Source organism: Macadamia integrifolia, chromosome 14 (assembly GCF_013358625.1).
Source record: "Macadamia integrifolia cultivar HAES 741 chromosome 14, SCU_Mint_v3, whole genome shotgun sequence".
NCBI classification, from domain to species: Eukaryota; Viridiplantae; Streptophyta; class Magnoliopsida; order Proteales; family Proteaceae; genus Macadamia; species Macadamia integrifolia.
Genome location: NC_056570.1, coordinates 6963873 through 6990611, shown reverse-complemented (window position 1 = coordinate 6990611; position 26739 = coordinate 6963873). Strand labels below are relative to the sequence as shown.

At 38.0% G+C, this 26739-nt stretch overlaps 1 protein-coding gene across 8 annotated transcripts in view; it reads right to left on the bottom strand.

The window, feature by feature from the left end:
• Positions 1–853: 853 nt before the first annotated feature.
• Positions 854–26739, bottom strand: part of LOC122061177 (beta-ureidopropionase-like) — a 31488-nt gene continuing 5602 nt past the window's right edge. Inside the window, exons 3-10 of one of the 8 annotated variants that reach the window (XM_042624384.1) lie at positions 17268–17333; positions 17101–17160; positions 4930–5040; positions 4728–4839; positions 4563–4603; positions 2041–2131; positions 1727–1951; positions 854–1388 (exon numbers count right to left, since the gene is read on the bottom strand). In XM_042624384.1, coding sequence (XP_042480318.1) covers positions 1260–1388; positions 1727–1951; positions 2041–2131; positions 4563–4603; positions 4728–4839; positions 4930–5024 — 693 coding nt within the window. In that variant the 5' untranslated portion in view covers positions 5025–5040; positions 17101–17160; positions 17268–17333 and the 3' untranslated portion in view covers positions 854–1259. Of the gene's footprint in view, positions 1389–1726; positions 1952–2040; positions 2140–4562; positions 4604–4727; positions 4840–4929; positions 5041–17100; positions 17161–17267; positions 17334–26739 lie in introns of all 8 variants that reach the window. The other 7 variants (XM_042624385.1, XM_042624386.1, XM_042624383.1 and 4 more) reach the window with 7 other exon arrangements.

The following is a 26739-nucleotide window of genomic DNA, read 5'->3' as shown; positions in this document are numbered from 1 at the left end:
TCTGTGCAATGATTCTTACTATAAAATTGTTTGGTGTTACCCTAATCTTATGCAGTGATTCTTCATATAAAATTGTTTAGTTAAACATAAGGGTGGTGAAGTGAAAATTTGTAACATTTTTTATTATTTTTTATTCATTTCTAAAATTTAGAGGAATTGTTTTTCTCTTCTTCCATCTTTGATTCACAACTAAGAGTGTATGAGGTTTATAAACATTTCGGATTGCAAAGAACCCTGAGTATGATCTTGTTAACATTTCAGGTTATAATTAGATTAAAAATGATCTAGTTTCAAAAAATATTAATCAGAATCACTAACCCATTAATGGCTTTGAACTTCAAGATTAGCAATGTATGGCGTGTTTAACTAGTAATGTGTTAAGGTTTGTCCTCTCTTCACAATGCATGGCGTGTATAACTAGCAATGTATACATCATTTCTGTGGCAACTTTGGGCATTCATTTCTCTAGGTGGACGTCTCTCTTTTGAATGGTATAAGGTTTCCGTAAGTGAAATTCTCTTACCTAACTAGTTGGAAAATTTTCAATGCCATTGCGCACACAAATTTTGTGACAATGATTTTCAATGCCATTGCATACAAAAATTTTGTGACTGATTTGTTTTGGGCTCACTCGTTTTTTGACAGTTTTCCCTGACCATGCGATGAAGTTCACTTTGCAATCTATGGGTCATAGTTCCAACCTTCTCCCACAACCCCCAATCGTGTGACCCTAAAAGCACGTAGTGAACGGATTCCCATTCACTTTGGCCTTAGACATATCGATATCCAACCCTCAAGGGATTTACATCGCTTTTATTTTCAAGATTTCCAAGTTACTTTTGGTTGTTTGGAGTGTACTAAAGTCTTGCTTCCATTGACCAAAGACATTTTAAAACCATCTTACAGTTTCTAATATCCATCTTATTTCTACCTTCATCTATACAGAGGCTTTCTATTGACCATGGATATCTTTCAATTCATCTTAGAGGTGTCAAATATCAACCTTAATTTCTACCAGCATCATTAGAAGGGTTCTTCTTGAACAGGGGATCAACAACTACTTAGGGCTCAAAGTCATGCTTCACATACCGAGCAAGCATCTCTGCATACATGTCATACCGGCCAGTCATTCGAAATCTCCACTTGTCTTTCAGCTGCCTACAGAGATTGAGGTCCACGTCTGATATCATTAACCCATCTCTATAACACAATGGTGATGGTGTGCAAGAAGTATCTAGAGCTGAAAAATGGCTTGACCCCTAGAAATGTCCGAAATCTAAATGCTGAGGCTTACCATCACCCGAAGTGAATGAATTGGGGAAGGTCTCAATTCCAACACGATTGATAGATGCCACAAAATAACTGTTTGCTATAGCAACATTTCGGGCCTGAAAAATCACATCAGTGACAAGTAACTTTAAATTAACAACAATATCCTGCAATAACTAGAAGCATGGTTTCAAAAATCAAAATCAAATCGGTTTATTCACATTGAAATCAACCATGAGTGAATTCGGAATTTTGGGACTAATTCCAATCCCATCCAGGTTGGAATTGGCAATGACCAATTCAATCCCGAATTCAGAGTTTAAAATCCATGATCAGAAGGAAAAACCGGTGAAAGCACTATAGTTTCTGCAACAATCTCTGATATTAACAGCAATCTTCAAAAGGGAACCTATATTGGCTTGAAATACAAAACAGTAGTTTAGAAGAATACACGAACCTCAATAGGCCACATTGGTTCACTGAGTTCTCCCACAGTAGCAGATGGATTAAAGACAATCTCAGCACCATTCAAACCAAATGCCAACCAATTCAAAGGATGGTCCCTTCCATAACAGATATTAATAGCAATCTTCCCAAAAGTTGTTTCGAACACAGGATGGCCTGTGTTCCCTTCCATGTAATATGTGCTCTCATTGAAATCCCCAACTCTAGGTATATGATTCTGATAGAAATCAGTGTCATTACATGATTCTGATAGAAATCCGTGTCATTACATGTATAATACAGTGAAAAATGACATTATTTCCACACCAAACACTGAATGTAGCGTTTAGCTTCATGGCTCATCCATTCTTCCTTGGCGGCAAAAGCCTTGACAACACGGTACACATCTTCACGTTGACTGATCACCTTGCATAAAATTAAAGAACATTAGTCTATTCACACAGACAAATGAATCATAAGTGTACCTGTTCTTTCACAAAAATTAGGTAAGAACAACCATTGAAAGAGAGGGGGTGGGGAGGAACCGGAATGTAAGATGTTAATTCACTTAAGAAAAATATAAGCGAGAAATAAACAGAAGTGTACTTTTCTGGACTGGATGATTCAAAACTTATCCTAAAGGTCCTCAGACAGAACAAAAAACAAGGAATAAGTAAATCAATAAAAGTTCATCAGATTCAAAAAAACAAGTAAGGTCGTAAGGGATCTTATAGTTACTATGACTGTGCAATGAAAAGTGAAAGAATAAACAGGAATAAAGGAAAATCAAGCTCCCCACTACAAAAACTAGCACAAAGAGAAAGAAAACATGTCCATATGATTCACCAAGCTACATTTCAGCAAAATTGTGTCTATGATCCACAAATCAAATCAGAAGTCACAATTGAAATGCTTTAGAAGGACCCATGACCACACCAAAAACACCAAGAATATGTAAGGTGATGTAGGAGCGTGGATTGCAGGTGACATTACAATTATTTTGTGCATGGAGGAAAATTACATGCAACATGATAATCCAACAGGAGGCATTGAGAATTTAAGGTAGTATTGATTTCATTCAAATACAAACATACACACATAATAAGAGAGAGATGGTTGACTATTGAAGGAAAGCTTGGGTAGTTACGGTTTTATTCATTAGTAATTATTATAAATGTGTACATAATGGGAGAGAAATGATTTTGGTAGACATAATTGAAAGTGTTTCAACCTCACAGTTCTGATTATGTAATAGTCAATAATGTGAATAATACAAAGATTCAGTGCAACCTTTCTAGTCTGGACACATGCCTGCACTAGTTTTAAGAATGCAAAGATGAAAAAACTAGAATAAGAAAAATAAATAAATCAACAGGTTTCACCTGCACATCTGAAAACACAATAGAGAGTCGTAGAGAGAGAGAGAGAGAGAGAGAGAGAGAGAGCGGTAAGTTCTAGTTTTAAAAACCTAACCCTACAACTCCATGAAATCGAAATAAAGAGCTTTTGATTTTAAAAACCTAAGCCTAAAACTCGATGAAATCGAGAGAGAGAGAGAGAGAGGGGGCTTACCAGTCGCCAACGGCAGACTCTCAGTGAGAGTGTCGCGGTTTGAGAGGCCGCAGATCGCAGGTCACAGGATGTGGTTTGAGAGGTCACAGATTGAGATGTTGGCTTTCGTAGAGAATGTCTTTCCGTTTTCTCCTTTTATACTAGATGGTAAAAAGTTTATTCAAATCTGAGTTTAAGTATTGAGATAAACTCAGATTTGAAACACATCTTTTGTAATATGGTCATTCATGGGAAGTAGGGTGCTCACTTATGAGGGTCACCCTAGTGGAACCAAACTCCAAAAATTAAGAATTATCATTCTAAAGAATGTCATCCCAAAGATTTACCGAACCAAACACCCCCTTAAACTTTTGTAACTAGCTTGTACTGCGCATTTCTTTGCTGGTGATACTCCAAAACGTAGTTATTCTAAAGTTAACTGAGTTGTGGCCAACGTTAACAAAATGTAGAAATAAAGACAACTAAGGCTTGTACAAAAAACAAAACCATTTAGCATTCATTCTAGGGGTGTCAAAAAAGTCTGGTCAGCCTGAACTTGCCCTGAGCCCAAAGATGGCCTGGGCTAAGATTTCAGTCCATAGGGTGGGCTAGGGTTGAGAATTTCAGGCTCGAGGCTGGGTTGGGTTGGGCCTCAGTTGAGGTCTCAACCCAACCCAACCCAACCCAACCCAACCTTGCATATTAAATATACAATAATATAAATATGTTTTTGTTGGCTTTACGGTACCAATACTTGATCCTTGATTCTCAAGATGGAAAATCTTTATTAAGGCAACCAAAGGTATTCGTAATAATATAAATATGTTAATAATTATAAATGAATACTAATAGAAAAATATTTGCAAAAAGCTTTTCGTTTTCCACAACCTACATATATATATATATATATATATATGAAAACTTTGGTCTTGGGCATCTACAATGCATCAAGATTAAGCAATCAAGTAACTAACAATACTGGGCTGGGCTGGATTGGGTTAAGCCGAGCCCAATTAGGGTCCATCAGGGCTGGGCTGGGTTGGGCTAAACTCAACAGGGTTGGCCTTGGCCTAAGATATCCCAGCCCGACCTAGGGTTGCTTAGGGCTTGGGTGGAGTTAAGAGACCTTAGGGTTGGGCTCCAATCCGGTCCATTGACACCCCAAATTCATTCACATTCTAGCTATGGAATCGAAATAGTTCTGCCAGATTTAGAGCATATGCACTCAGAATTGCTATGCCAAAACTCCTAAATGAAACCAGTCCATTCTTTGTGTCTGTGTGTTCGGGGGAATTAACCTTTTCTCAACTTGAACATGCAACCAGCAGACCTTGAGCTCCTGAACACATAAGATAATTAGGCTTATCAAAATCCTCATTCAAATAAACTCCATAAGATTTTCTCTTTCATCATTGCAATTTTCCTCCCAATCAGAACTGTAAAGGGTATAGCTTGTACACTACCTCAGGGTGCTGGATGAACTTTGTCCTTTCAAGGAAGCCCAAGTCAACTTTCACAATCAGATTATTCAATCTCACAAAATCTTGTCCTTTCAAGGAAGCTCCACTGGATTGACTGGATGTACATAACAAAATATGAAAGGTGAATTATAAGAATCCAGATAATTTTAAAGGGAGAAAATATGTACAATGGCAGCATGGTTACAGGAGCTGGAAGACCCAAACTTCCAAGGGCTTTTTCAATCTCAAGGAGTGTGCATCTGTGCTGAAGTGATCTCTGCAGCATCTTACGCTTCCCATTTAATGCATGACTGACCTAAACAAAATTAGTGTGTTCACATGTTACAAGAAAGAAATGGTACACAAACGGAGAAATGTTCTCAGAAGTCCTGACTTCCAACCACAATGTAACAGCATAGTAACCTGAAAGTGGACATAATATTTGGAAAAGAACGATGGTCTCATAGTAGCTCAAGAAAATTACACAACCCAAATCTTTGGAAAGTTACTTTCTACTACTACCTGTCAACCCGAAAACAACAATAACAACTCATCTTTATCCCAACTAAATGACTAAATTATGAGAAATAATTTTCTACAGGAAAATATTGAAACCTTCTAAAGAAAAAAAAAAAAAAAAAAGGAAAAAAGACATCACTACCTGTGCTATTTCAGTAATTTCGTCATACTTTTGCAAAAAAAATAAGCATGACAGTCATTTGGTCAAACAGAAATATAAAAATTATACAAAGACAACTTAGAGCCTTATCCCAAATAAATGGGCCGGCTACATGATCCTTTCTCTCCAATAATCTCTGTTTGAAGTTATACTTGATATAAGGCCTAAACCATGCATGTCTTTCCTCATCACTTCTCCTAGGGTCATTTTAGATCAACCCCTAGCTCCTGTAGTTCCTTCAATCTAAATCAAATCACTCTTCCATACTAGAGCATCCAAAGGCCTCCATTGAACATGGTTGTGCCAAGTCAAATGACTTTCTCGTATCTTATCATATATTGGATATACACCCAAATCAATTCTAATATGATCATTCCTTACATTATCCTTCCTAGGTTTGCCACACATCCATCTCAACATCTTTATCTATGTCACACTAAGTTTATCTACATGATGCTTCTCAACTATCCAACAATCCACACCATACATCATAGCCAGTCGTATGATGGTCGTATAAAAATTCCATTTTAAGTTTTAAAAGAATACGCCGATCACACAATCCTTTGGACGCACCTCTCCACTTCATCCATCCTATTTTAATTCTCTATTAAACATCATCTATATCCCCTTCTTTATTTAATGATTGAGCATAGATACCTAAAATAATCACTTTGTCGAATCTTCTTCTCATCAATTTTCACTTCCTCATTATACATCCTAGTGTAACTATGGTTACACACCATTTACTCTATTTTCGTTCTACTTATCTTAAAACCTTTTAATTCCAAAGTTGATCTCCATAACTCCAACTTGCATTAATCCCTGCTTTTGTCTCATCCACCAAAAGAATATCACCAACAGAAAGCATACACAAAGGAACTTCATCTTGAATGTTTATGTTTAAATCATTCAATGAAAAGCACAAACAAATAAGTGCTTAAAGCTGATCTTGATGTAATCCAATTGTGATTGAAAATTCATTACCTTGATCCCCCCATAGTTCTTAACTAGTCACCACACCATTATATATATATATATTTACTTGAATTTTTTTTTCTATAGTACTTGCCAGATTAGCTCTCTAGGGACTTTTTCGTAAGCTTTTCTAGGTCAATAAAGAGCATATGAAAATCCTTCTTACAATCTCTAAATCTTTTCATAAGTCTCCTAAGTAAATGGCTTGTTTCGTGGATCTTCTTTGTGCTTAACCAAATTGGTTCTCAATCATAGTAGTTTCTTGTCTTAGGTGGGTTTTAATAACCCTCTCCCGTAATTTTATAATATGAGTATATGACTCATTATTTCACCATGGGTTTTACCAAATTCTCATTTTAGGAAAATGATCACCAAGGATTTTATTAAATTCTCATTTTAGGAAAGGATCACCATGGGTTTTATCATATTCTCAAATTAGGAAAGGAATCACCTTGGATTTTATCAGATTTTCCCATTTTAGGAATAAAATCACCATGGATTTTATCAAATTCTCATTTTTGGAAAACAATCACCAAGGATTTTCTTAGATTTCCTCATTTTAGGAAAGGATAACCATGGGTTTTATCACATTCTCATTTTAGGAAAACAATCACCAAGGATTTTATCACATTCTCAATTTAGGAAAGGAATAACAATGGATTTTATCAGATTTCCTCATTTTAGGGGAAAAAATAACAATGGATTTTATAAAATTCTCATTTTAGGAAAGGATAATCACAGATTTTATCAAATTTTCACATTTTACCCTATGGATTTTATCAAATTCTCACTTTAGGAAAGGATGTTCTCATTTTAGGAAACGAAACACCATGGATTTTATCAAATTCTCATTTTAGGAAAGGAATCACCATGGATTTTGAGGAGCTATATAGGAATCAAAGATTTTGAATTGAAACACAATCCATAGGTGTTCTTTCTATTGTTGGCTGAAGTCAAGATTCTTGCCTTGTACTAGCATTCTTTAGTTTCTGGTATTGTTTACTCTCTATTCTAATATTTAAGATTCAACAACAGTAACAATAATAACTCAGCCTTATCCCAACTAAATGGGGTCAGGTATATGGATCATTTCCCTCCAATCAGATCTATTTGACGTCATACTCGGTTACATAGATCCTTATCCTCCGATCAGCTCTGTTCGGCGTCATACATAGTTTTTAAGGCGGTAAAGCGACGGAGGCGTTTGAGGGTCTTTCGGAGCACCTTAGTGATAAGGCGAGCATAATGCGTCGCCTTATTGACTAAAGCGTTCCTGTGTAATTTTTTTTATAAAACCAATCTATTTGGCTCAAATCCTAATTGAATCCTATTACTCATATGTTAAATAAATATTAAAGGTTCATATTCATACCAATGTAAGATATTCATCAAGAAAACAAATCAATAAAGTGAATAAACTAAGTTCATCTTCATCAATCATCAATCACCAATCATCAATCATCATAACGTATTAACATATAATATAAATACATAATTATGAAACAAAATTATAAATATAAAGAAAAGAAGACAAAAAATACAAGTATTTACTATACTCACCTCTATGATGCCAAAATGAGTGCCTAAGCCCTAAGGTCATCCACTATATTTCTACTCCTGTCAAAGAAGAATGAAGCTCACCGCTACCGGAACAAGCTCACCGTTGTCGGAGCAAAATGGTCGCCTGGATAAGTGGTTCTTCCTTGTTCCTTGATTCCTTCTCAAAGCCCTTTCTTAAAACCCTTGACAAAATCTAAACCCTATTTGTGAATCGGGTTTTTGTTTTATTTGTTTTGGTTATTTTTGGTGGATAAAGTTTATCCCATACATCTCAAGTGTTAACAAAACCATACATCTACCGATAAAAAAATCTATATTTGGAATCTTCATTAAGTAATTTTAAAATGTTCAAAAAAAAAAAAAAAAAAAACCCCCATAAGGCCCCACTTCACATAAGACGGAGCACTGCCTTACCATCTCTAGACCGCATCAACGCCTTAAAAACTATGGCGTCATACTTGATACAATGTCATTTTAGGTCTGCCCCTAACTCTTTTTAGATCCTTCAATTTGAATCAAACCATTCCTCCACACTGGAGCATCCAAAGGCCTCTGTTGAACATGGCAATGCCACCTCAAACGACTTTCTTATCATGTATCAAAGCTACTTCCAAACCAGCTCTAATATGATCATTCATTACTTTATCATTTCTAATTTTACCATTCACGCATCTCAACATCCTCGTCTCTGCTCACTAAGTATATCTACATGATGCTTCTTAACTGCCCAACGTTCCGCACCATACATCATAACCGGCTATATGACTGTCCTATAAAGTTTTTCTCGAGGTTTAAAGGAATACGTCATTCACACAACACTCCAGATGCAGCTCTCCACTTCCACCATCCTATTTTAATTATTTTGTGAAACATTATCCTCTATATCACCTTTATTTATGATTTGAGCCCAAATATCTAAGATAATCATTTTGTGGAACCTCCCTCTCATCAATTTTCACCACCCCATTATCCGTCCTTGTGTAATTAAAGGTAAGTTACACACCATATATGCCGCCTTTATTCTACTTTTCTTAAAACCTTTTGATTCCAAGGTTGACCTTCATAACTCCAACTTGGTGTTAATTTATGCTTTTGTCTCATCCACCAAAACAATATCATCAGGAAAAAAACACACCAAGGAACCTCATCTTGAATGTCTCTAGTTAATTCAACCATGATAAGTGCAAACAATTAGGTGCTTAAAGTTGATCCTTGATGTAACCCAACTGTTATTGTGAATTCACTACATTGAACACCCCTCAATTCTTACACTAGTCACCACACCATCATACATTATCTTTAATTATGTCCACATAACCACATATTTACTTGAAACACTTTTCTCTAGTACTTGCCAAATTAACTATCTAGGGAATTTGTCATAAGATTTTTCTAGGTCAATAAAAACCATATGGAGATCCTTCTAGAAAAGTCTCCTAAGTAAATAGCTTTTGTCGTGGATCTTCCCGGCATAAAACCAAATTGGTTCCTCGTAATAATAGTTTCTTTTCTTAGGTGGGTTTCAATAACCCTCTCCTATAGTTTCATAGTATAAATATAGTATTTAAGATTTATAACGGCTTATTTTCTTGAAGATCTTGCATGCTGGCTTCCTTATAAAGAGACAGTTTCACGGTGATTATGTTTGTTGCTTCACGATTTGGACTGGTTCACGTGTTCTGAGCATAGTAGTGTTCTGGGTATAATGAATGATTCGGTAAAAAGGCCAAATCCAAACTGGTTTTGAAAATTCAGTAGAAGTCGCAATTTTTTTTACCTTGCATATAATTCGGGAAACAAATATCTATATAATTCCCAAATTCAAAATTTTCACCTATGGTTCTGGGCATTCTGCATTCTCCTATGAAATTCTTGAACTGAGGAACTAGTCCTAGGCCTACACATAAAATTCTCATAGATCTCTATTAGTTTCTTTGACTTAAAGATTCTCCAAGCGCTTGAATCTAATTTTAATTTTTTTTTTAACTCTGGTAAGAAACTCTAAGGTCCCCCCCCCCTCTGGGCAGATTGGTGTTTAACCAAGAATTAAATTCTCTAGTGAAACTTCCAATCCCCCTCAGCCACAACCTATAAATTGGGGCAATAACCATTCTCTTCCAATTGGCCAACACTATAAAGCTAATAGCCATTTCAGTTGTTTCCTCTATTTTATATCTTAGGCATATTTTTGTTTCAGACCCAATTAACAGTTGTTGGAAACTATGCAACAATTTTTTCAGTGGGGGTCAATCTTGTTGTGAAGGTTCGAGAAGTTGATTTTGACAAAAACCAAAATATTTCAGGTTTCAACCAAAACCTGGTTAAAACCCTGCATGTTTTGGTGGTAAGATTCGTTTGACCATTTTGATCATCAAATGGACATATTTTTCCCCGAAACTTCAGGGAGCCCCAAATTAAGCATCTCTATAAATATAGAACCCTTAGATTGTTTAAAATCATACCCAAAATCAGGGTTTAAAGTATTGGTTAGTATCATATCATATCTGTATATTTAAAAGGCTTACATATGATAGGTTTAAAGTTTTTGTCCGTATTGTATCTCTATCGGTGGGTATCGATACGATGCGCAATACCGATTACCGATACTATAAACCTTGCTCAAAATACTAGTTTGGTTTCGTACCCTAGGTTGGTAGTGTATGATACGCTTTGTTGTGTAGTGTCTCAAATATAACTTGTGCTATACGTACTATTACACATAAAACTCAATGAAACAACCATGGTTCTAAGGGCCCGTTTGATAACGTTTCAAGAAACGTGTTTCTGTCGTTTCTGTGTCCAAAAACGGTAGAAATGGAACAAAAAGTGTTTGATAAAACTGTTTCATTTCACTTGTTTTCAGAAATAGAAATTGAAATTTCTACATATTAATGGTTCAAAAAACGACCCAGGCAAAACAAGTAGAACTTGCACTTGTTTCGCTTGTTTCGCTTGTTTCTAGAAATGACTCATGGCCATTCTTTCGCTGGTTACTATCGACTTCTAGAAACATGACTTGTCAAAACACCTTCAATTCCGTTTCTATTTCTAGAAATGGAAATTTATGTTTTTGCCGTTTCTTGAAACAGAATTGGCAGAAACATTATCAAATGGGCCCTAAATCTTAGCCATCTCGGCTGAAATTTTGGAAGTTTCGGCCATCTCAGTGGACCCTAAGACGGAACTTGGTTTGTGCAAAATTTTGGAAAAATACCTTGTTTCGGCTGCAAAAACCTGAGGTTTAGTTCTTTGGAAACAACTAAGGCACCGTTTGATAATGTTTCTGTTGTTTCTGTGTCTAGAAACAGCAGAAACAGTTTTCACGTTTCCAGAAACAAAAATGGATTTTTTGGTGTTTGATAAACCTGTTTCTCAAAACGTTTTTTGCAAACATAATGCCACTAAAAACCCAATAGTATCATCGGATGCCCAAAAGGGAGAGAGGTTCGGTTGCTTCTTTTTAGGTTTGAATAGTTGAGAGATTTATCAGGCACAACAACCTTTTTTTTCCTCTCAAATTCGTTTCTAGAAACGACGAAACAAGTCTGACTTGTTTGTCAAAGTCGTTTCTAGAATTGTAAATAGGCATAAATTTTGATTTATGTTTCTAGAAACGGGTGAAACATAACAACTTTATCAAATGCTTTTTAGGTTGTTTCTCCGTTTCTGGCAACAAGAAAACGCAGAAACGGCAGAAACGGAACGTTGTCAAACGGTGCCTAAGGCATTACAAATGGAGAAATATTGATGCAGTTAGGTGTAGGAAATTTTGGAAGCAATTGGGTGATTTTTGTTTCCTTAATTTTTAGTGTAGGGTGTGGTAAATTTAGTAGGAGATTTTATTTCAATTGCTATTTAGGGTAGTTTCTAATTTATTTATTTAGTTTCCAGTTTTACACTTTGCTTCCCTTTATATTGATGTAACCCAATGAAGAATTCAGAATTCAGAATTTTGGAGAATTAAAACTTCATATTTTTTTGGGTGAGAACCATGAATATGGCTGCCGGTGATTCTTTTCTTCTCCCTTTCTAATAATTTCTCTGTCTCTTCTTCTTCTTCTTCTTCTTCTTCTTCTTCTTCTTCTTCTTCTTCTTCTTTTTTCTGGTTTGTTTCCCTACCCTGTTTTTGGCGATTGTTGCTGTCTCCTTGAAGCTGATCGATTTCCGTCATGCATGGGTTTTTTGGACTGAGATTTTGAGTGAAGGTAACTCTCTCCTAGGCGATACAAATCCTAGGTCATCTCCTTCGAGGCTTGGTTCTGCTGTTAAGAAATTCAACCCAGAATCATATCTGAGCTCTTGCCATCGCAATATCCAGTTGCAGGTTCGAAGACCCCATCTAATCTAGAATATCAAGAGCCCCTGGTGCTGCAAACACAACTTCCTTGTGCTGCGATTCTCCATTCCAGGCCCTAGGTCAATCCAAGCTGGTGTGGAAGAGTTCCAGTAAAACCGTAGAGGCTGTCTCCCCTTTCTGGTTGTCGTGAGATTGAAGAACACCACTTAAGCTAGGTTTATTTCCTTATTCCTGTTAAATCCCAGAATTCCCCCTATCTTTTGTTTCTATTTCCCACTTTCTTTTATTCTAATTTTATTTCTAAATCTACACCTCCCTAAGTAGTACGTTGCTTCTTCCTTTGATATTTTCTCTTCTATTGAAGTAATCATCTATTTACCAGATTGCCCTTTGTTAGGAATTTGATGTTATTTACAGAATCGCCATTATATTGATTTTTTGAGTTAATTCACCCCTAAATGAGTTCATAAGTAAACCGTTTTCTAACTTTAGAAACCTGGTTCGCATCAAGTGGTATCAGAGCAAATTTCCTGCCTTCTCTAACCATGACAGGTCACATCACCAATGTTGAGTTTCACAAGTTGTATCATGAGGTACTTGAGAACCAAAAGGAAACTAATGCTAGGGTTGAGAAGAATGAGGCCAAATATGACAAGTTCATGGACGAGACTCAAGGTACACTCGCTAAGATTCTTGCCTTTATACAAAAGTCTGAAACACGAGTCGATGAAGGACCATCTACACCTCCTCAGTTTAATGCCCTACGGATTGAAGATACACCTCACCAAGTGCAACGTGATCCTGTTATACCCCAAGATGTTACTCCGCAATTTTCTAACAGAGATTATGGCATCAAAGTTGAGGTTCCAGACTTCAGTGGTGAAGAGGGACTTGAGGAATTTCTTAATTGGCTTACCAAAGTTGAGAGGATTTTGGCATATAAGTCTCTTCCAGATGTGAAGAAGTGTGAACTCATCGTCACCAAGTTTATGGGGTATGCATGTTCATGGTGGGATGATGTACTGCATGCAAGGTTTGTCAGAAGACTTGGACCCGTTATCAATTGGGAGGTCATGAGGCACATCCTGACTGAAAAATTTGTTCCTCTTAAGTATGAGAAGGTAATGTTCCATAAACTACTTAACCTGCAAGAAGGTAACAAGGATGTGGATTCCTACACCCTTGAGTTCCACAAGTTGTCTTCAAGGTGTAGACTCCAAAAAACAGACCAACAACGAGTGATGCGATATATCAGTGGGCTAAAAATTGAGATTTGACTTGAGTTAGCTAACACTGATTTTAAGTCTGTTGATGTGGCAGCGACTCATGCCAAGACAGCTGAAGAGAAGTCCATTTATTAGAAGAGTATGCTCAAGACTTCTTCAGTTTATAGACCTCCACCACGTATGGAGGAAAATAAGCTTGAAGCTCGCAGAGCTGAAGAAAAAAGGTCAGAGTTCAACAAGGACAGTGATGGTTTGAAGAACATCTGATGCCATAGTTGTGGCGAAAAGGGTCACTACTCCAACAAGTGTCCCAACAGAACTCATTCTGTGAATGCAGCAGAGAAGTAGTCAATTGAGAATAGTGAAGAATCTTATTTATATCCTTATCCCCTCGAGGACGATGATATTGTCAATGATGAAGATGAGGATGTAGAAGCTCATTCAGCTAGCCCGTCATCCTTTTCAAATAGACTAGTTGATAAAGCTCCTCTCTTCAAACAGAAGGGAACTCTTCTGCATGGTTCTGAATCTACTGATGTTCATATAGTTGTTGATACCGGGGCAAAAGCAAACTTCATATCTGCTGAATTTGTTCAAGCACACAACCTTCCACAGAAACAGCTTTTCAAGAAGATTCACGTGCAAGGTTTTGGACCCACAGCTCGAGAAGAAGCCACTACAGTTGTTCGAGTACATTTACAATTTGCGCCATTACAGTACCATGTAACTTGCTTGGCCACCCCATTGGCGCACTGTGACATTCTTTTAGGACGACCTTGGCAGCGACATTCTCTATGATGGTGCACAGAACACCATCAAGGTGAAGCAAGGAGGTTGTATGTACTTAATGAGGCCACACGCATTATTAGACATGCCACGTCATCGACTGACTCCTGCTCCAGTGACACGTCAACCTACTCTTTCTCGTCTTGGTATTATGTTTCCATCTTCTACTTCGAGATACGTGCCACCTCATCAGCGAGCAACTTACAAGGGTATCTTAGGAGCATGACCTAACTCGATGGAATCGAGTTCTTTTAAGACCGAGAGTTGATGTAGTTAGGCGTGGGAAATTTTGGGAGTAATTGGGTGATTTTTGTTTCCTTAATTTTTAGTGTAGGGTGTGGTAAATTTAGTAGGAGATTTTATTTCAATTGCTATTTAGGATAGTTTCTAATTTATTTAGTTTCCAATTTTACACTTTTCTTCCCTTTATATTGATGTAACCCAATGAAGAATTCAGAATTTTGGAGAATTAGAACTTGATTTTTTTGGGTGAGAACTATGAATATGGCTTCCGGTGATTCTTTTCTTCTCCCTTTCTAATAATTTCTCTCTCTCTTATCTTCCCTTCTCTTCTTCTTCCTTACATCTTCCTGTGTTATTCTTCTCCTCCTTCTTCTTCTTCTTTATTTTTTTTTTCTGATTTGTTTCCCGCAATCGTTGTTGTCTCCTTGAAGCTGATCGATCTCCCTCATGCATGGGTTTTTTGGACTGAGATTTTGAGTGAAGGTAACTCTCTCCTAGACGATACAAATCCTAGGTCATCTCCTTCGAGGCTTGGTTCTGTTGTGAAGAAATTCAACCCAGAATCAGATCTGAGCTCTTGCCATCACAATATCCAGTTGCAGGTTCGAAGACCCCATCTAATCTGGAATATCGAGAGCCCCTGGTGCTGCAAACACAACTTCCTTGTGCTGCGATTCTCCATTCCAGGCCCTAGGTCGATCCAAGCTGGTGTGGAAGAGTTCTAGTAAAACCGTAGAGGCTGTCTCCCCTTTCTGGTTGTCGTGAGGTTGAAGAACACCACTTGAGCTAGGTTTATTTCCTTATTCCTGTTAAATCCCAGAATTCCCCCTATCTTTTGTTTCTATTTCCCACTTTCTTTTATTCTAATTTTATTTCTAAATCTACCCCTCCCTAACTAGTACTTTGCTTCTTCCTTTGATATTTTCTCTTCTATTGAAGTAATCATCCATTTACCAGATCGCCCTTTGTTAGGAATTTGATGTTATTTACAGAATCGCCATTATATTGATTTTTTGAGTTAATTCACCCCTAAATGGGTCCATAAGCAAATCGTTTTCTGATTTTAGAAACCTGGTTCGCATCATATATTAATATTGGGAAAATTACAACCACACCCCTATACTTTCCTGCATTTACTCAAACTCCCCCTCAATTCTTTTCTGATTCCACTAGAAAAGCAAATTTCCACCCTCTTTGTCCCGGATAATTCAAGAACACAAAAATACCCTGAATCCCCTTCCCTCTCCTCCAGTAGCTCACCCCACCCCACCTTCTTCCTCGACCACCGCTGCTACCTTCCAATCCCTCCCCACCCTCCCCTACTTACCTTCTTCACTGTTCTCTATTTCTAGGTTGCCTCTCTCGCTCTCAGAATCCAAGAGTTTGCTACTCATCATAAAAGTGCATCGATTCAAAATTGAGACACTTCCAGGAGGAGGTAAAAGGCTTACTCAGAGCCATGACATAAGAACCTCAGCTGATGGATGGTAACACAAGGCAAGCAAGAAAGTTTTGCAAGCTAAGGAAACAATGTTTGAAATTCTTAAAAGACTGGAAACCTAATCAATTGAATGCGGAATAGCCAATTTCCAATTCCCCCTGTTCTAACTACAGGTAAAGGTAAACAATAGCACCGCCAGAAAAGAATATTAACAAGTTTACCCTTTATTAAACCTTAAAAAGAAAAAAAGGAGAAGAACTTAGGGCCCGTTTGGTATCGTTTCTGTTCCAAAAACGCTGTTTCGTGTCAAAAACGGAAATTTCAGTTTCTGCGTCAAAACGCAGTTTTTAAACGAAAAAATGGTGTTTCAAAATTTCAGATTTTTATCGGGAATTTTTTTTTTTTTGTAAAATGGAACGAAACTGGGAAGAAGAAACTCCAAAATCCAATCTCGTTTTTTCAGTTTTTTTTTTCACTTTTTGTTCCAAAAAAACAGAAACGAACCATAAGTGCACCAAACAGAAGATTCCATTTTTTCGTTCCAATAGAATGAAAAAACTCCAGAAACGTTTTTTTAGAACGATACCAAACGGAGCCTTACTCCTTTTTGAATCTGCTAGTCGAACAATAGAATTTCCGAAGGATAAAGTTACTCTTCTTGTGACCTGCATCATGCACAATCTTGCTGATGAAAATCCCAGTTTGATCCATTGTTCTTTGCAGTCCGACGCTGCAGATTCACTCCAAAGCTTAGGGTTTAAAAAATGTCTGGTTTGATTATGGGGGTTTAGAGTTGGATGATTGGGTCACAACTCACAAGCATATGAAGTGCACTGGTGTTGCAGACGAGGCCTACAGATTCATTGGACTTTTACTCAAAAGAGTGAGAGTTCTCACACTCACAAACCAACCCTCCTCTGCTGGTTTTCTTTGTGATCGTGAGGTAGAAGACGACTTGATGTCCTTGTTTTATTTGACACCATATTCCCTTCTTTTCCCAAGACACCCCTCCCCTTCATCCTCCATCCTACTTCTATCCTTTATTTATGATAATGCCTAGTCCACCCCTGGTCATTAATTAGCAATTCCTTTCGTACCCCTGCCCACATTTATCTACTATACAACCCCTTTAAGATTCTGTTTATTTACCAAATTTCCATTATTCTTACCTTTTGAAATGTTGATCGCATGGATGGGCCCATAGCAATCCCAAAGCAGGGTTCTGGAACCTGGGATTGCATCAAGACATTTTTAATAGTTACAAGTATCAGAGCAACAGACAGATGTGCTTACGGTGTTCTATACTTTTTATATTTTTTAGGAAATCCAACAATACCTTACTAAAAGTTCACAAAATTATTGATGGATCGATACTCTCCGCCAACCGTACAGTTGTTTCATCCTGAAATGATTCACAAATTCAACATATGGAACAAACTCATTCCATGATGGATTGAGAATATCCATCTGCTATTATAAGATGAATAGTCACCCCAACAGAAAGTGCATTCCAAAGTAAGATATGAGTTCAATTTGTCTTGAATCTTCCTACAGTGAAATAGGGGAAAGTATTGTATATGCACCAAAAATAACGATGAAAGGAGATATCTATTGTAGATGACTGAGAAATGCAAAAATTTGAAAATTTTGATGTGACCATAATGCATGACATAATGTTTGCTTATGACGTCTGAGGTTGCTATCATTGTTATGTAATAGAGAACCATGCTAGCCGAGGAATTCAAGCAACAAAAGGGGAAGGTAAAGAAAAAATAAAGAGAAGACGGTATGAAAAGGCATTAGCATAAGATTGCCTTGCTTGCTTATGTTGACATAGCATCCTGCATGATGTAAGGTAGACTACAGATGTAATCAACCCCAGTAAGGACTAGTGATAGGCTCCAAACATTAGGCAAACAATAGGCTCAGATATGGACAGCAATTATAATTGAGAAATAAATCCCAGATTAGGTCAAAACTTGAATAAATCATAAGTTATAAAATAGGGCTTAGTTGAACCTGAAATTTAGGTTAATTTGAGGTCTTATATACGCAAACAAACCATCAAAATTTAGTCAAATTCTGCTGGCTGGATAGAGAGTTATACTGGTGGTATGGAAAAGGAAACTTTTGGCAGATTTCGAGTAGCAGCAGCAGCAGTCCTCAAATGGCTTCAATCATCTGTGTTGAGTTTAGCGCTAGGCGCTAATCCTAAACCGCGACAGGGCCGATAGGGGCATTTATGTCCTATTGGCCCCATATCTCTGTGATTAGGTTTTTCATCTTTATGGGGGTATTTTTGTAATTTTCTTCAGCACCATTTAATATAAGTTTTGAGGCATAACCTGCGATCAAACTATTCTGGTCTGATCGCAAGTCACTCCTCTCTTTTGGGAGTCTCTTTCGATTGCACCTCTCTCTCTCTTCTCTCCTCTTTTCTTCGTCTCTTCTTTCCTCTATTTCTCTGTATTGATTACAGGTTTCCGGGATAGTAACAAGGAATCAGAGCCTCTGTGATCAAGCCTAGGATTTATACATTCCTCTTTGTTGACTTCATTCTTCCGCTAACCTCTCTGGTGTGCAGCCGCCTACTGCTGCATTTACTATGGCTTAAATCACATGGGTGTTAGATAATGTCCCTTTGCTCATTTTATTAATTGACAATTGAAGACTGATTTTTGACAGGGTTTTTTATACCTCATCAATTTTTGCTCCATGCTATGTAACCCTAAACTCTATACCCTAAACCCTAAAGCCTACAGGTGATTGTTTGTTTAGTGATGACTATAGAGAGATCAGGTCTTAATAATATGGCTCTTTAATAGAATCCCCCATTCTATGGTACTATATAGATTTGCATATAGGTGATTGTTTGTTTGCCTCTATATCAACAATATTTTCTTTTCTTTTCTTTTTTTGGTTCCTCATGGCTGAGACCAAAACTACCACTGCTACATCTTCCTCGGACAATGTCAATATCCAAATTACCTCTATCAAGCTCAAAGAAAGTTCGAATTACCTACTTTGGGCTCAGTCTGTGAAGGTTTATCTTATGGCCAAGGATAAGCTTCAGTATACTACTTTTGAACCTCCTCCATCATCTGACAAGGGCTATAATGAATGGATAAAGGAGAATGCCTTGATTTTAATCTAGTTGTGGAATAATATAGAACCAGAAGTTGCTGCAAATGTCATGTTTCACTCTACTGCAAAGGGAGTATGGAATAACTTGAAGGAAACATACTCTCAGGAAAAGAACATGACCCGTATTTATGATGTTTATGAGAAGCTATTCCAATTTCGCCAGTCTTATAGATCTCTTCCAGAGTACTATAGTGCTTTCAGGGGAATGGTTGAAGAACTCAATGTTTTTCAGCCATTGGCCACATACATTGACAAATTGAAGGCTCAGCGTAATGAGTTTTTTGTTTCCAAATTTTTGGCTGGGTTGAATAATGATTTGAAGGCAATGAAGGGACATCTACTTGCAGGCGATACTGTTCCTACTTTGAATGACACTTATTCGCGACTGCAGCGTATTACTTCATCAACTAAGCCTGATCAGTCTTCCAAAGACAATTCTGCCTTCCTTGCCAACCATGGACATGGTCGCGGTCTCGGTCGTGGTCGTGGTCGTGGTCGTGGTCGTGGTCGTGGGGGAGGTCATGGGTCGGCTGGTCGAGGTTTTAGTGGATAGCCGTTTGATCGTGCATCTCGCCATTGCAATTACTGTGGGAAGTCCAACCATACTGTTGAGACTTGTTGGGCAGAGCATGGCAAGCCAGAGTGAGCCACCCAGTTAGCCAATCATGCAATGTCAGACGATGGTACTGACACAGTGTCTTCCACTGATACTAAGCCGATAACTTCCTCAGGAGATTTGTTTACCAGTCTGTGCAATGACATCAATCAGTTGCTCCAGCGCTTGCACACTCTCGAGGCATCCTCTAATACATCCCCTGGTGGGTCTACATCCACTGCCACCCTAGCTCATGCAGGTACCTCAGCCCTTCTTACCACTACTTCTACCCCCTGGATCATTGATTCAGGTGCTTCTGCCCATATGACTAGTAAGTCATCACTTTTTAAAACCTTTTCTTCTAGTACCAATTCTACATTTGTTATTCTTGCCAAAGGTGCTTCCACACTGGTTCTAGGCTATGGTACTATCTCACCTACATCCTCACTGAATTTATCTTTTGTGTTACATGGACCACAACTTCCATTAAGTATTCTCTCTGTGAGCCAGTTAACTAGTTCATTAAATTGCTCAGTAACCTTCTTTCCCTCTTACTGTGTTTTTTAGGATCTTCACACAAGGAAGACAATTGGTGGAGGGCGTGAAAAAGATGGTTTATATTATCTCAACTATGGCTCTCCTGCTTCTTTTGTTGCTACTACTGTTGTTGGGGATGTGACTCCTTTCCAATGATACTGTCGTTTAGGACATTTGTCTTTGTCTAGGTTGAGACTTTTATTTCCTAATTTTAAGTTTGTGCTTAGGTTCGAATGTGAGGCCTGTGAGTTGGGAAAACATCACCGTGTGTCCTTCCCATCTCGCTCTATGTCTCGTAGTCCATCTTTATTTTCTTTAGTCCATTCTGATGTATGGGGTCCTTGCAGAGTCAGTAATAGATTTGGTTTTCCCTATTTTGTGACATTTATGGATGATCATTCTCGTCTTACATGGTTGTACATGTTAAAGGACAGATCTGAATTTTAATGTGTTCCAGAAATTTTATAATGAAAGAAAAACTCAGTTTGGCATTTTAATTAAGATTTTTCGATCTGATAATGCTTTAGAATATGCCCAAAATGATATTTCTGATTTTTATGCCAACCGTGGAATGATACACCAAACTAGTTGTGCCTATACCCCACAGCAAAATGGGGTAGCAGAGCGCAAGAACTAGCATCTCCTCGAGGTAGCTCGAGCTATTATGATACATATGCATGTTCCTAAACATTTTTGGTGTGATGGGGTTTTAACTGCATGTCACTTGATTAATTGCATGCCTTCTTCAGTTCTCTCAGATAGGTCTCCTTTTTCTATTATGTTTCCTACCTTGTCGAGTTTTCCTATTCCTCTCCGAGTCTTTGGGTGTGTGTGTTTTGTCCATAATTTGCATGCACAAGTAAATAAATTATCTCCTCGGTTTACTAAGTGCATTTTTTTGGGTTATTCACGTACTCAGAAAGGGTACAAGTGCTATGATCCTATTACTCACAGGAACTTTGTTAGTGCCGATGTGACTTTTTTTTAAGGCACATCATTTTTTTCTCCTCAGGTGTCTCAGTCTGGTATGGAGTGGACTTCTTCATCTCCTCCACCCATTCCTTCTCTCATTCCCTTACCTGATGTTCCTAGTGCTAGTGACTCACCTCCTCTATAGGTTTATCAGCGCAAGAAGAAGGTTGGACAGCCAAGTGTAGATACCAATACTCCAGATGATTCACTTCCTCCATTGCCGCCTTCCTCTGGTGAAGCTCCTCCTCTACCTGATGACTTACCAATTGCTCAAAGGAAAGGTACACGCTCTTGCACTAAAAAATCTATGATTGTGTATCCTATTGATAACTTTGTTTCCTTGTCTCATCTTCCCTCGACCATCTATGGTATTGCCCTGTCACTTTCTACTAACCCTATTCCCTGCACCCATAATGATGCCCTACGTATCCCTGGATGGAAAATTGCCATAGATGCGAAAATGGATGCTCTCTTGAGTCGTGGTACCTGGAGTCTGGTAGATTTACCTCCTGGTAAGGATTTGGTGAAGTGTCGCTGGGTGTACACTGTTAAGTATCACTCTGATGGCTTTGTTGAGCGGTTAAAAGCCCGTCTAGTTGCCAAGAGGTATACTCAGACATATGGGGTTGATTATTTTGAGACATTCTCCCCGGTTGCTAGATTAGACTCTGTTCGTCTACTTATTTCTCTTGTTGTCAATTTTGATTGGCCCTTATTTCAATTGGACATCAAGAATGCTTTCTTGTATGGTGACCTACAGGAAGATGTGTATATGGAGCAACCTCCTAGTTATGTTGCTCAGGGGGAGAATAAAGGTTGTGTGTGTCGCTTATACAAGGCTATCTATGGACTTAAACAGTCCCCTCGACCATGGTTTGACAAGTTCAATACTACCATAGTAACTTGGATTTTCTCAGTGTTATTCTGATCATTCTGTCTTTGTTCGTCGTAGAGGTGTTAAACTGGTGGTATTGGTAGTTTATATTGATGATATTATTCTTACTGGTAATGATGAGGCAGTAATTTCTGAAGTGAAGGCTTATCTACAGCAACACTTTCAGACCAAGGACTTGGGCCAACTTCACTATTTTCTTGGAATTGAAGTGATCCGATGCAAGAAAGGAATCAATCTGCCTCAAAGGAAATGTGTTGGACTTTTTATCTAACACTGGTATGCTTGCATCCAGACCTGTTGATATCCCTATGGATCCTCACCAAAAGTTTGGGGTTAATGATGGTGAACCTCTCCAGGATATGCATCAGTATAGGAGTTTGATTGGCCAGCTGATTTATCTTACTGTGACTCGTCCTGACATCTCCTATGTTGTTGGAGTCCTTAGTCAGTTTATGCAGTCTCCTCAGAAAGCACATTGGGACACGGTTGTTCGTGTTCTTCGCTATCTAAATGGTGCTCCTGGAAAAGAGTTGATCTATCGTCCTAATCGGCATATGGAACTAGTTGGCTATTCTGACGCTGATTGAGCTGGCTCTGCTAGCGAGTGTAAGTCCAGTACGGATTATTGCACGTTTGTTAGAGGTAATCTGGTTACATGGCGTAGTAAGAAGCAGACTACCATTGCCCGGTCTAGTGCAAAAGCAGAATACAGAGTTATGGCTCATACCAGTGCTGAGTTGATGTGGCTACGGTCTTTACTCTTAGAGTTGGGGTTTCCAGTAACCAAGCCTATGAAGATGTATTGTGACAACCAAGTTGCGGTGTACATTGCTAGCAATCCAATCTTCCACGAGAGGACCAAGCACATCGAGGTGGACTGCCACTTAATTCGTGATGCTGTTTTAAAAAAGCTGATTGAGACTCCATTTGTTCCTTCATCAGATCAGTTGGCTGACATGTTCACTAAGTCTCTGTTTGCTCCTAGTTTTCACAATGGTTGTACCAAGCTGAGCATGGGTGATGTATGCCCCAACTTGAGGGGGAGTGTTGAGTTTAGCGCTAGGCACTAATCCTAAATAGCGAAAGGGCCGAGAGGGGCATTTATGTCATATTGGCCCCATATCTCTGTGATTAGGTTTTTCTTCTTTATGAGGGTATTTTTGTACTTTTCTTCAGCACCATTTAATATAAGTTTTGAGGCATAACCTGCAATCAAACTATTCTGGTCTGATCGCAGGTCACTCATCTCTTTTGGGAGTCTCTTTCGATTGCACCTCTCTCTCTTCTCTCCTCTCCTCTTTTCTTCTCTTCTTTCCTCTATTTCTCTATTTTGATTACAGGTTTCTGGGATTGTAACATTCTGGTTGAAGGTCACTCGACCCACAGCTATCTCAGCTATTGAAACAAACCTTTCTCAGGTCAAACTTACAAACACACATTCATAAACTTCATTAATTCAACTGTGAGAATTCTTACAACTGAGGGCTTATTTATAGAATAGGAAACTAGAGAAGAAATAGAAAGTACTGAAAAAGGAAATTGATGGGGACATCAAGACATATAACCAAAGGAAGAAGAAGACCTAACCTTCTTTGTGGTTGGAGGATTAGAAGAAGGAAGAAGAAAGAAGAACAATAAAGAAAGGCTCGATCCAGCCTTCCCAGAGCTGGATCGAGTCCTCTCCTTCCAAAATTTGCCAAGATTGTGTGGCCCCCACCAAATATGATAGTTTAGTAATTTTATTTCCTAGGATTTTGTTTATTTGAGTCTTTAAGCTAATTAGGAAACTAAGTAATTATTCTATTGATTTCTTTTTAGGAAGTTTCTTTGTTGATGAAATAGCATTCCTAGAATAATCTTTTCTTTTCAGTAAGTAGTCCCTTATTTATGTAAGGCCATTGGCCACGGTTCTAATGAATGAATGTGAATTGAAAAACAGCCAATGAGCAAACCCCCCACCCCTCTCATGATTCTCTCTCTCTTTCAATCTCATCTTTCTCACTCTCTTTCTCGCCTTTTCTCTCTTTATTCTCTCGGTTCTCTCTTCTCTCTTCTCTCGCCTCCCTCTCTCTCTTCCAATTCCCTTTTACTGCCACTGTTTATTGTCTACTGCTGTTGAATGTTTTCTGTTGCTGCTACTGTTTACTGTCTACTACTGTTGGATGTTCTCTGCTGCTGCTGTTAATCTCTGTTTGTGCTGCTGTTATTCTCTGTTACTACTGCTGCACTATTGCAGCCTCTGTTTGCAACAACTGAAGGTCATACTATGTGGATAGATCATCACCTGGGCTGCTTCTGATCTCCTTTCAATGAACGGATTACTGTTGGACACCATCTTCAAATCTGGGATGTCTTCTTTATTCTCAGACCTGGGCAGCAGATAAGTATAGAATAAACCCCCCCATTCCCCCCCATTATCCCCTCATTATTTACTCTGTTACTTCCATTAAAACCCACCCCTCTTTTAGCCATTGTTTAACCTTTTATTTACCACATTGTTTGCCTTAAGTATTGTTGGTCTTCTTATTACTAGTATAACTGATCTTAGAGCATATAGCATGGGGTTTCTATCTACTTTTTATGCTTAATAAACTAGTTTGATTGTTGCCATGTTCCCTACAACATGTTTCCCCTTGAAGCTTGAGTGAGTTTATGTGTTTTTCTTCCTAGATTATTATTGCTTTTTGCTACTTTGTCTAATAGTCTCATTCTATGTTGCATGTTAAATCTTGTTTGCTGACTTTCTTTTGTCCTGTTTACCCAAATCCCTTGAGTTAACCTTACCTAGTTAGTTAATCTTGTAGGAAACCTAGTCACCTAGGAACCCCCTACATCAGAAATTAATCAAAAAATGAAATAAATCAATTAGGAAACAAGTACTTCTATCCTAAGCTAACTTGCTTGCTAAGACAAATAAAATTGAAAGTAAAGAGATTTTCTAGAAGAACCTTGCTAATACAGTCCATATGGGGTTCACAACACTATTCACGCAAACAGTGTTCATGGGTACTATTCACGTGAACACTATTTATTTATTTATTGAATCTAATCCTCTTCTTCGTCATACGTTGATCTACATCACTGCAATCCCATACTATATGGGTTTGAATCTTTATAAGTAGAAGTTTTTAGGTGAAAGAACGAGTAATTACATTAAACCACCTGTGGACAATTCATAAATAAAACACTTTGATGGAGGACCAGGAGGAATAAGGAAGAATTCCCTGAGATGGGTAGTCACAGGTGAGAGGGAGAAGTCGCACTAAGAAAGGGGGGAGAAGAATCATGCACACAGCCCTCAGACTCTCAACACTCAAAACTCAATTTATCATTCTATTCTTTGTTCTCTAATTGAGCATTACGTGCATTTAAATAAAAAAAAAAAAAAAAAAAAAAAAATCAACATTAAAAGGAAACCTACTCTAAATTGGAAACACAAATTAATTGGAAACTAAATCCTAATAGCTATCTCCTACCTAAGTTACCAAAATAAAAGATTGCAGGAGAAGAAAATAAAATCCTAAGAGATCCTACTGGTCAAAGACTCAAAATGGGTCCGGTTCTCCGCTCGTTGGATACCCAGATGGGTATGGACCGCTCCCTGGGTGCATATCTACATCAAATCCCCCGATGTAAAGAAAAACTTGTCCACGAGTTTTGTAGAACGGGAGAATCAACACCAATCGATCAGCATTCATCCTTGCCTGTATGAAATCACCATCGAAACCACGATCGAATTCTATAAAATCCACGACGCGAAGTTCTTTGGTGAAGTAATGACTCGGAAAAATAAAATCGATCGGTTCACTAAATAGATCAACCGATTTAAAATTTTCCACAAGTGGATAGTCAACTTCCAATAGTGTCATCTCATCTTCTAGTTGGTTTACCTGTTGTTCAACGGCTGAGATCACATAGTTGAAGGTAGAGTATACTTGGGTTTTGATGTCTGCGAGCTTCTCTATGAGCAATTGCATTTGTTGATGGACATCCAATAAAAGATTCCGATCAATCGGTCAGCCTTGCTTTTCTTCTTTTTTTAGGGATGGAAGAAGTGTAAATATAGAAAGTTCAATTTAAGTCACAAAGGAAGTCACGTGTGGGGCAGCGGTAGAATTTGAATTAAATAAGAATATAGGATAGAGAGGGATAAAAGACAATAGGAAGGAGTAGTATGGGAAATAAACAAAAAGAATTAAAGAGGAGTAATATTGGTGATTCAAAAGAATTAAAAGAAAAAAAAGGAACTGAAAGGAGATCGTAAGGTTGGGGGTTTCACCGTAAACCGAAGCAGCCCTTCTCTTTGTTGGAGCCGGAACAGGGGAAATCGATGGAGAGGAGTCGTGAACCAGGTATGTCTCTCTCTCTTCTCGTCTTCTCTTCTCTTCTCATTTCCTCTCCTTCTACTTCTTCTGTTTCAGTTCTTTCTTCTTCTCGTCTTCTATTCTTCTTCTTCTTCTTCTATTTTCTATTCCTTCTTCTCTTCTTCTTCTATTTTGCTCTTTCTCGGTTCTCTTTTTTTTTTTTTTTTTTTCCCACTTGATAAGAGGTTGGTGGGGGATTCTGCCGGCTTCTCTGTTAGACTCTTCTTCTACTGCTGCTATCTTTGTCCATGGTCTTCCTTATCTTCTTCTTTTTCTTCTGTTGTGTCTTCTTTTTTTTTTT